The following is an 11,059-nucleotide window of genomic DNA, read 5'->3' as shown; positions in this document are numbered from 1 at the left end:
CTTCAAGATGACACAGCTCATGTAAAGAAGAAAACAGGATATGGTGCAAATATAGTAGGGCAAACGGGAGAACACATGTGCAGTGTCTGCAGATACACTCATGTAACCCCCCAATCAAAAGACAGCTTCAAATGTAGCATTGTTTGTCGCTCAGTGTAGCGATCTCCTCATGTGGACATTCTAGTGGTGTCTCCATGTACAGGGCACATTCTGGTGGACTCTCTCTAATTGAACATCACATTTTTGTAGAGCCTCAATGTGAACTTCACTTTGTGGCAAATTCTCAATAAGAATGTCACATGCTGGTAGAGTCTCAAAGTGAATGTCACATCCTGGTGAATTTTCAATGTGAACGTCACATTCTGGTGGAGTTTTAATGTAAATGTCACATTCTGGTGGAGTTTCAATGTGAACTTCACATGTTAGTGGAGTTATAATGTGAATGTCAAATTCTGGTGGGGTTTTTAATGTGACATCACATGCCTGTGGAGTCTCAATGTGAACGTTAGGATTTGGTGGACTCTCAACGTGGAAGTTGAATTCAGTCTCACTCACCATGGCAGGCCCGCCGTGTGAGCTGCATCTGCAAGAAATCTCACCTTGACCTGAAATAAAAAAGAGAAATTGGATTTAGCACCTGCACCTACATTTTATATATATTTATTTTTACAAAATCAATTTATAGAGAGAAAAGTCAAACTCCTGTGCCAGAATAAATAAACCCAACATGACAGGAACGACTAGTTGGTCTTTGTATTAAAATGCTGGTTGCATGGCAGATATGCCGACCCACTAAAGTTTTCAGTGGTGTGATGATGCAATTTCATAGTTATATGAGTAGGTAGGTCACGAAGAAAGTTGCGACAGAAAGTAGTGGTGTCACCTGCCTGGCTGTGCATTGTGGCAGGGGTTTCTGAATCATCAGACCAGCTAAGCAGAGGCTTTGTTCACTGGCAGTTTTGCCCAGAAAGTGTGTGATTTATCAGCCCTGAGATCAGACAGGAGATGGGTCACCCGCTGTTGGGGTTATACACCAGCCTGACACAGCTGATATGTTTATATTGTTCACATTGGCAGAGAGAGAAAACAAAAGACAAATGTAGTAGGGATATTCATGTATGGTTTCCCTATATTGTTATTGTTTTTTTAGATATCAATTGAAATCAATGGGCAGCACCGCCGAAGCGCCGATGCAGTGGCACTTTGCGACAATTGATGGCACAGTGGCTGCGTTTGATGGCATGGCACAGTGGTGACAATTGATGGGCACAGTGGCGATAAATGATGGCACAATGGCTGTATTTGATGGCATGGCACAGTGGCTGCATTTGATGGCATGGCACAGTGGCTGCATTTGATGGCATGGCACAGTGGCGACAATTGATGGCACAGTGGCTGCGTTTGATGGCATGGTACAGTGGCTGCATTTGATGGCATGGCACAGTGGCGACAATTGATGGCATGGCACAGTGGCGACAATTGATGGCATGGCACAGTGGCTGCCTTTGATGGGCACAGTGATGCTGCAATTGTTTTTTGTTTTTTTTCGTTTGTTTGCGCCCCCCCCAAAAATTTTAGGCACCAGCCACCACTGCCTAAAGTGCCCCTGCCCATTGAAATCAATGGGCAGCATCGCCGATGCAGCGGCACTTTGCGGTCGCTTTTAACCATTTTTTGGCCGCTAGCGGGGGTTAAATGCGCCGCTAAAACAGCGTTAAAGCGCCGCTAAACATAGCGTCGCTTTACCGCCGACGCTCACAACGCCCCAGTGTGAAAGGGCTCTTAAGGGGAGTGGTAAACTTACGCAAGTGTAAAACGCAGCCTAATGGGGACACAGGCAGCTATAAAAACCTGACAGGGGGTCTCACCCCCCTCCACTCTGTCATAAACAAACTTTTTAAATACTGCGACATGAAAGGGGTTGGTAAGGGACCTTGTGTGTGTTTTTGGGGGTTATTTTGGAAACTGAAGACACAAAAATGTCCGCCAGCTTTACTTTATTAGTACATGAATGCTTATGGCAGACAAGGGATTGTTTACATGAACTGAGCTGGGCATGCTGAATCTTGTAGTCCCACCACTGAGGGACAAGACACAGAGCTTGAGGGGGACAACATGGCTGCCAGACATGACAGGTATAATGGTTGGGGGTATAATGAGCAGTCTGGAGCCCTGACAAATGGCATGAAAGTGATAATAAGAGGAATGCTGTTTATACAGGAAGAGCCTCCTTCATCACCATGGAGACAGCAGGAGCCGCCCTGACTCTCTGGCTCTGGTCGCCATGGTGACAACAATGCCAGACGCCTGAAGACACAGGAAGAGAGTGTCCAACACTGAGCCCAGCATGAACATTGTCCTGTCCAGGTGAGCAGAGCACGGGGCCCCGACCTGGGAACCCTGCAGAGCATTGCACAGGACTGCCATCACTTATTAGAGAACTCTGTAAGGAATCCGATATGTGAAATCTGCAGAGTATTGCACTGAAAACTTCCCATATGGGCTGCTATGAGTGATCAGCGAACTCTGCAGAGCATTGCACAGGACTGATCCTAGGGGGGCTGGTATCAGGGATGCCTGCAGAGCATTGCACAAGAAAATTTCTTTCTAGGCTGCTATCAGTGATCAGAGGAATCTGCAGAGCATCGCACAGGACTGATTAGAGGGGGAGGGGGGCTGGTATCAAGGAACTCTCACATAACTTTGCTTAAAGGAGAAATCTGCACAGGACTGTTTTTAGGGAGTTGGTATTACAGAACTCTGCAGAGTATTGCACAGATAACCTTATTTATTGGCTGTTATCAGAGAACTGTGCAGGGTATTGCACAGTAAACTTCCCATATGGGCTACTATCCGTTATCAGGGAACTGTGCAGAGTATTGCGTAAGACAGGCATTGGGGGGCTGATATCACTGATCAGCGAAATCTGCAGAGTATTTGCACAGAAAACTTCACAAATGGGCTGCTATGAGTGATTAGAGAACAATGCAGAGCATTGCACAGGATTTTCTATGCACAGCTGATCAGGGAAATCTGCTAGTAGGCTGGTAAGGGCTAGTATGACTGATCAGAGAACTCTGCAGAGTATTGCACAAAAAACTTCCTGTATGGGCTGCTATAAATGATCAGAGAACTCTGCAGAGCATTGCACGTGATTGATCCTAGGGTGTTGGTATGAGGGAACTCTGCAGAGCATTGCACGTGATTGATCCTAGGGTGTTGGTATGAGGGAACTCTGCAGGGTATTACTTAGATAACATTTTTAGGGGCTGACATAACTGATCAGAGAACACTGCAGAATATTACAAATGGATTTGTGAACTCTGCAGAGTATTGCATAGTGATAGATATAGAGAGAACTCTGGAGAGTATTACAGGACTGGGTTTTGATTGGAGAGCTGATTGGAGAACCTGCAGAATATTGCACACGACAGATTGGGGGGATGAGGGGGCTAGCATCCAGGAACTCTGCAGAGTATTACACAGATAACTTTCTATAGGAGGCAGGCATCACTGATCAGTGAACGCTGCCTGCAGAATATTGCACAGATAACTTTTTTAAGAGGCTGGTTTTCTTGATTATTATACTCAGTCTGCAGAGTATTGCACAGGGCTTGCTATGTGGGGCTGTTATCAGTGATTAGAGAGCTGTGCAGAGTATTGCACAACGCAGGCTATGTGGGGCAGATAACTTTCGAAAGGGGCTGATAGCACTGTTTGCAGAACTGTGCAGAGTATTGCACACCAATGGATCTTGGAGATTGGTATCAATGCTCAGGGAATCTGCAGAGTATTGCTCATAAAACCATTTGCAGACTATTGTATAGAGTATATTGTATACAGAGTTGTTTGTAATTATTACCAATTAAGCGACATATCTGCAGAACCTCGCAAGTAGACTTGTAATTACTAACTACAAAGAGACATAGGTGCAGAACATCGCATCCAGAATGGTCTGTAATTATTACTAGGAGACATTTCTGCAGAACATCACATCAAGAATTGTTTCTAGGCCTTTGGAATGACTCTGAGCTTTTTGATTGGCCGAGAAGTCCTGCGGTTCGGATAAAGAAGATTCTGCAGAATATTGCACACAAAACTTTTCTGTTGGGATAGAAGTCCTGCAAATTAATCTTTATCACAGAACATTCTGCAGCACATTGCAGAACTTCCTGTAAAAGGTTATGCCTTACAGAACATTCTGTGATATTCCACTCCGATTGGTCGTGTTGTGTGATTTTTTTTTTTTTTAACATTTATATAAATCCAAAAACTCAGCACTGCAAATTATCCAGAAACTCAGTGCACACGAATGTGTTACAGCGTGCGCCACCGCGTCGCAGTGCCTTGAATTGCATTAAAGTCTTAGGCCCGGATTCAGAAAGAATGGCCTAAGTTTCTGCTGGTGTAGCGTATCTCATATACGCTACGCCGCCGTAACTTAGAGAGGCGAGTACCGTGATCACAAAGAACTTGCGCCCTAAGTTACGGAGGCGTAGCGTAAATGGGCTGGCGTAAGCCCGCGTAATTCAAAGTAGGCTGGTAGGGGGCATGTTGTATTGAAATGAATCGTGACCCCACGTAAATTACGCTCCTAACGAACGGCGCATGCGCGCGCATGCTCAGTGTCACGTTGAATTTTCTCCCTAAGTTACGCCGGCTCAATGCTTAGTCGACGTGAACGTAACCTATGCCCATTCACGTACGACTTACGCAAACGATGTAAAATACGAAGTTTTCGACGTCCATACCTAACATGACTTACCCCTGCTTTATGAGGGGTAAAGTTACGCCGGACCGACGCCTTACGTAAACGGCGTAGCTAAATCTGACGGGCGCAAGTACGTTTCTAAATCGGCGTATCTACCTCATTTGCATATTCAACGCGGAAATATACGGAAGCGCCCCTAGCGGCCAGCGGAAATATGCACCTAAGATACAACGGCGTAAGAGACTTACGTCAGTCGTATCTTAGACAAATTCTGGCGTATCTGATTCTTTGAATCAGGTGCCAAGATACGACGTCCCGGATTCAGACTTACAACGCCGTCGTAAGTTGTTTCTGAATCCGGGCCTTCATTTTTTGACATATTGCAGTGTATTACAAAAACGTGAGTTCACATGCGTTGTGCGCCCAGTAAATGAGCCCCAACTGAACTGGACCTGTCTGTAAGCGTGGTTCTAATTCCTGTCCTCTCCCCGCAGAGATGCCCAGGTCAAGCTCATGGAGAACACCGTCTCCAACGCCGAGAAGTACTTTGGGCAGTTCTGCTCCGTCCTGGCGTCCTACACCCGGAAGACGGCCAAGCTGCGGGACAAGGCGGACCAGCTGGTCAAACAGCTGATGGATTTCGCCAACACAGAGAACCCCGAGCTGCGGACGGCACTGAAGAACATGGCGGAGGAGATGGCTAAGATTCAGGATTACCGCCACGCGCAGGTAACTTATTATCACTCACCTCGACTCCTGGTAGTAGAATATTACCCGCCATGCACAGGTGACCCATTGTATCCTCTTTAGCTCATAGTAGTACAATATTCCCCGACCCCGCCACATAAAGTTGATCCGTTATCAATTCCTCAGCTCCTAGTAGTAAAATATTTCACAAAAGGGTGATCTGTTATGACTTCCTCAGCTCCTAGCAGTAGAATATTCCCCATCACGCACAGGTGATCTGTTATCACTTCCTCAGCTCCTAGTAGTAGAATATTCCACAAAGGCCTGGTTCACACTGGTGCTTTTTGACATGCGGTTTGGCATGTCAAAACGGCGGTATTTGCCGCAAATTGCCGGCAATGGCTCCGTCCTAATCGGTGTGACGTCGCATCTGCGGCGCTGCACCGATTTCAAAAAGTAGTTTCTGTACTACTTTTTGCAATTTCGGCCTGCGATTTACATTAACATCTGTTCAGAAACCTGTCTCTATAATCGCGGCCGAAATTGGGACTGCCAGCGGGAGTGAAATCGCACGGCTTCACTCCCGCAGCCCAGTGTGACTCTGGGCAAAAGAGTGATCTGTTATGACTTGCTCATCTCCTAGTAGTAAAATATTCCCCATCATGCACAGGTGATCTGTTATCACTTCCGCAGCTCCTAGTAGTAGAATATTCCCCACCACACACAGGTGACCCATTATATCTTCTTTAGCTACTAGTAGTACAATATTCCCAGGCCCCACCACATAAAGTTGATCCGTTATGACTTCCTCAGCTCCTAGTAGTAGAATATTACCCATCATGCACAGGTGATCTGTTATCCCTTCTGCAGCTCCTAGTAGTAGAATATTCCCAGAGCAAGTGATCTGTTATTACTTCCTCAGCTCCCAGTAGTAGAATATTATCCACCACACACACCTGACCTGGTATCACTTCCCCAGCTCCTAGTAGTGAAATATTCCTCACCACATACAAGTGATCTGTTATTACTTCCTCAGCTCCTAGTAGTAGAATATCCTCCAACACACACACCTACTCCCCTGGCAGTGCCCGTTACACTGTGTCTATGCTTACTAATGCTGAGAATGTTAGGAGGTGGTGGAGAGATGGCCAAAAAAGAACTAACACCATTTATTGTGAGGACTACAGGGACCAGCATGGCCTTTGCCTGATACAGGGCTGGACTGGGACAACAATTTGGCCCTGGACTTCATCCAGACTGGCCCACTTTGATAGGTCTCTCCTATGGCGGCCGGACAACTCAGATCAACAAGTGAATCCCTGCAGTGCTCCTCCACCATGTAATGTAAATGGCTGCTTACCAGAGAGAGTGGACTCTAATGCCACGTACACACCATCACTTTATGTGATGAAAAAAAAACGACGTTGTGAAGTAAAAAAACAACGTTTTTGAAACTTCATTTTCAAAAACGACGTTGCCTACACACCATCGTTTTTTCAAAATGCTCTAGCAAAGCGAGGTTACGGTCAGCACTCTTTTAAATTGACGTTTTTCAAAACGTCGTTTTTTTCAGCACTCTTTTAAATTGACGTTTTTCAAAACGTCGTTTTTTTTCATCACATAAAGTGATGGTGTGTACGCGGCATAAGTTATAAGGGCCATAAGGGCAGTATGAAAAGACATCCTGCAAAGTGAAAGTCTTTGATTCCCTTATGCCGCGTACACACCATCACTTTATGTGATGAAAAAAAAAACGGCGTTTTTAAAAACGTCACTTTAAATGACCGTGTGTGGGGGGAAAACGTCGTTTTATGTCTTGTGAAAAACGACAAAAAAAAATTGAAGCATGCTTCAATTTTATGTGTCGTTTTCCAAAACGTTGATTTTTACTTCACAGAAATTGACCGTGTGTAGCAAAAAACGACGTTTAAAACAACGTTTTTACACCCGCGCATGCCCAGAAGCTAGTTATGAAGGGAGCTTCAATGGAAAAACGTGGTGAACGTAACCTCGCTTTGCTAGAACATTGTGAGAAAAACGATGGTGTGTAGGCAACGTCGTTTTTGAAAATGAAGTTTCAAAAACGTTGTTTTTTTACTTCACAACGTCGTTTTTTTTTCATCACATAAAGTGATGGTGTGTACGCGGCATTAGGATAGAAAACCCGCTCATATGGAATAGTGGACAATTAATCCAGCATATCATGGGTACAAAAATAGAAACGCTCCCATAGTGTAATACTGTATGTAAAAATTTATTGTAGATAAAAAAAAAAAAAAAACACCAACTACTCACATTAAGATAGTTTAAACAGGCATATGCAGTAATGCCCCGTACACACGATCAGAAATTCCGACAGCAAAAGTCCAAAGTGAGCTTTTCATCGGAAATTCCGATCGTGTGTATTCTCCATCAGATTTTTGCTGTCGGAATTTCTGACGGACTTAGATTGAGAGCAGGTTCTCTATTTTTCCGTCGGAAATTCCGACGGAGGTTTTCCCTATGGAAAGTCCGGCCGTGTGTACGCGGCATAAGTATCAATCCCTGGAATTTAACCCGACAGCCTCACGGGGTCAGCGGGGATGCCGACGTCTCAAGCGTAGACTCCGCCCTACGTATTTTGTCAGAATTGACGTAATCTGGGGCATGGAGTTCACACTTGTCGCCACGCTATTTTTAAAATATGTGAAGTTCAACTAAGAAAAGATGGCTGGTATTCAAGCCTCATGTCTGAGTCAAAATGGCCACCTCTGGAATGTAATAGATGGCCAAGCCTAATTTTGGAGTTAGTGACCATATTAAACTAAATAACCAAGCCTCATCTTGAATTCAGCTGCCATATATAAAGTTTAACTAAATGGCCAAACCTCGATTTTTCAATTAAGCAACAATATTCGGCATGGGAAATAAACTATATGGCGGACATACTAAGAATGTCTTAAAAATTCTATTAGAATATCCTTGAATATAAATAAAAATGCCCATTGGAAAAGGTGGACTTAGTGATTGTAACACATTTTCCACTAGGCAGTTACATAAAGCAAGCTTGCTATGGGCTACCATAAAATCATTATCCAAAACAAAAGCCCGTAATCTGATAACGATGTACCAGCATGTCTCCCATATACTGTGACTGTGGTATTTTAGCAGGCTGACTCAGGTGTAATGCTTACCAATGTAGCGGATGGTTGCTACTAGTTACTATCATCCACCAGATCACCCTGCTGCCAGAGCTCCATATATCACCTCAGACAATGAACAGTCATTTTGCTTTGGTTTGTTTTTGTTTATTTGGGGGATATAACTTGGTTGGGGAAAAGGGATATGGAATGCCCATAGGACAGATCACTTTGCCATCATAGTTACAGAATCGTTGAATGAATTGAGCTTTAAAGAACTGATGGACTCTAACATTCGCAGTCACTTCCCCTGCATCAACTCCTGCAGGCCGTTGCTCCTCTGCATCAACTCCTGCAGGCCGTTGCTCCTCTGCATCAACTCCTGCAGGCCGTTGCTCCTCTGCATCAACTCCTGCAGGCCGTTGCTCCTCTGCATCAACTCCTGCAGGCCGTTGCTCCTCTGCATCAACTCCTGCAGGCCGTTGCTCCTCTGCATCAACTCCTCCAGGCCGTTGCTCCTCTGCATCAACTCCTGCAGGCCGTTGCTCCTCTGCATCAACTCCTGCAGGCCGTTGCTCCTCTGCATCAACTCCTGCAGGCCGTTGCTCCTCTGCATCAACTCCTGCAGGCCGTTGCTCCTCTGCATCAACTCCTGCAGGCCGTTGCTCCTCTGCATCAACTCCTGCAGGCCGTTGCTCCTCTGCATCAACTCCTGCAGGCCGTTGCTCCTCCTCTGCATCAACTCCTGCAGGCCGTTGCTCCTCCTCTGCATCAACTCCTGCAGGCCGTTACTCCCAGGACTCTTCTCCTCCTGCACAAAACTTCACTGTGCAATGCTAGTTTCTCCTCCCCATCACCTTCACACTACTCCAGGGATCACTCTGAATGCATACCTCCCAACATTTAATAAATCCAATGCGGGACATCTTGTTAACCGAAGGGGGGGGGGGGGCGGGGATCAGAGTTGTTGAGCGGGGGGGTGTTTCTCCCCCAACTGTGCAAATACCTCTGTTCCGAATCCCCGCCAGCGCCATCCACCTGCAGCACCCCCTTCCACCTGCACCACCATCATCCACCATGGTCCGTATTTCCCGCACTGTGATTGGGCGTATAGCGGTCATGTGCGGAGGCGGGACTTCTAGACGTCGCAGACAGGCCAGCCCCACGACGCACATGACGCCAATACGCCCAATCACAGGCCAGGCACCGGACACCAAACATGGCGGGGGAAATCAAGCATGGAGGCACGGAATGTCGCCCCCCATAATGACGCGCCCAGGGCCCTGTTTTCCAGGAATCTAGTCTAGTCCTCGGGACCAGGGGACACACTTAGAATTCCGGGAGGATCCCGCGGAATCCGGGACGGTTGGGGGGTATGTGAATGGTCCCAGGCGCTTGCTGAACTTGCTGATTACGAGTAGGCCAGGGGCCTGCAGTACCCCTTCTTGGTGGCCTAGAGTTTAGCAGCTTTTAGAAAGTTGGTGGTCTACTGATCCCAGCTAGCCCGACTTGCAAATCCTGGGCCCGCAGGCCACATCGATTTGACACAAAACCCCGCAGTCTCTCCTCTGGCCTTGCACCCAGCTCCCCTGGCATGCCCCTGCCAGATATCCACTGTGCCTCACTCACGACCTTCTCCTGCCCTGAGTCCGTGGTGAAGAACTTAACCGGACATGGGTGCTGACTACTACTCCAGCTTCCGGGACACCTCCTCCCTGACCATAGGCGTGCGCACAGGGTGTGCCGGGTGTGCCTGGGCACACCCTAATCACCCCATGTGCATCAGCATTATCCAGGGGTGGCACCAGGTGGGTGGTTGGGGTGCCAGTGGCCAGTGTAAATGCCCCCATTATATTAAAGGCTAGGTTCAACTGTAGGAACACGTTACACCTATACTTAGGATGTAACAAAATATGCTCCCAATCAACTGTCTCCCACCATCAGAGCCTCCTCCCTGTGACAGCATGTGGCATTATTGTGTGTTTGAGCTTTGGGGTGCACACCCTAATGCAATAGGCTGCGCACACCTATGTCCCTGACCGTGTAAGAATGAGGCTCCCTCGCAGCTTCCGAGCTCCTCCGCCGAGGCGTGCCTCCTGCTTGCAGTCCAACACTCCATTCTTCGCTTCACCCAGCTGACAACTCCCTTCCAGTGGGCTGGAAGCAGGGGAGGCACCCAAGAATTGAAGCACAGGTGGTGACACTCACTGCTACCCTAACCGCTCCCTGCCCCCAGATAGCTGGCAGCATAGGCCTGCCTAAATTCACCTGCCTGGCAACTATCACAAAAATCCTCACCTCTAACACCTACCTATGGTAGAGGGCGCTACACCAATTAGTGGGGTATTCTGCATACCTTGGTTGTAACAAGTGGTTATTTGAGTTACTGTTGTCTTTATATCATCTCCAACCAGCCTGCCCATTCTCCTCTGACCTCAACAAGGCATTTTCCTCAACACAACTGCCGCTCACTGGATATTTTCTCTTTTTCGGACCACTTTCTGTAAACCCGAGAGATGATTGTGCATGAAAATCCCAGTAG

General features: G+C 46.8%; 1 protein-coding gene across 2 annotated transcripts in view; it reads left to right on the top strand.

Annotated features, from left to right (window-relative positions):
- Nucleotides 1-2,259: 2,259 nt before the first annotated feature.
- Nucleotides 2,260-11,059, top strand: part of CIBAR2 (CBY1 interacting BAR domain containing 2) — a 37,546-nt gene continuing 28,746 nt past the window's right edge. For both annotated transcript variants that reach the window (XM_040329396.1, XM_040329394.1), the window contains exons 1-2: nucleotides 2,260-2,367; nucleotides 5,206-5,440. In XM_040329396.1, the coding sequence (XP_040185330.1) occupies nucleotides 2,348-2,367; nucleotides 5,206-5,440 (255 nt within the window). In that variant the 5' untranslated portion in view covers nucleotides 2,260-2,347. The remainder of the gene's footprint in view (nucleotides 2,368-5,205; nucleotides 5,441-11,059) is intronic.

The sequence above is a fragment of the Rana temporaria genome, chromosome 11 (assembly GCF_905171775.1).
Source record: "Rana temporaria chromosome 11, aRanTem1.1, whole genome shotgun sequence".
NCBI classification, from domain to species: domain Eukaryota; kingdom Metazoa; phylum Chordata; class Amphibia; order Anura; family Ranidae; genus Rana; species Rana temporaria.
Note: the sequence above shows the minus strand (reverse complement) of the source record. Positions and strands in the feature narration are given on the sequence as shown.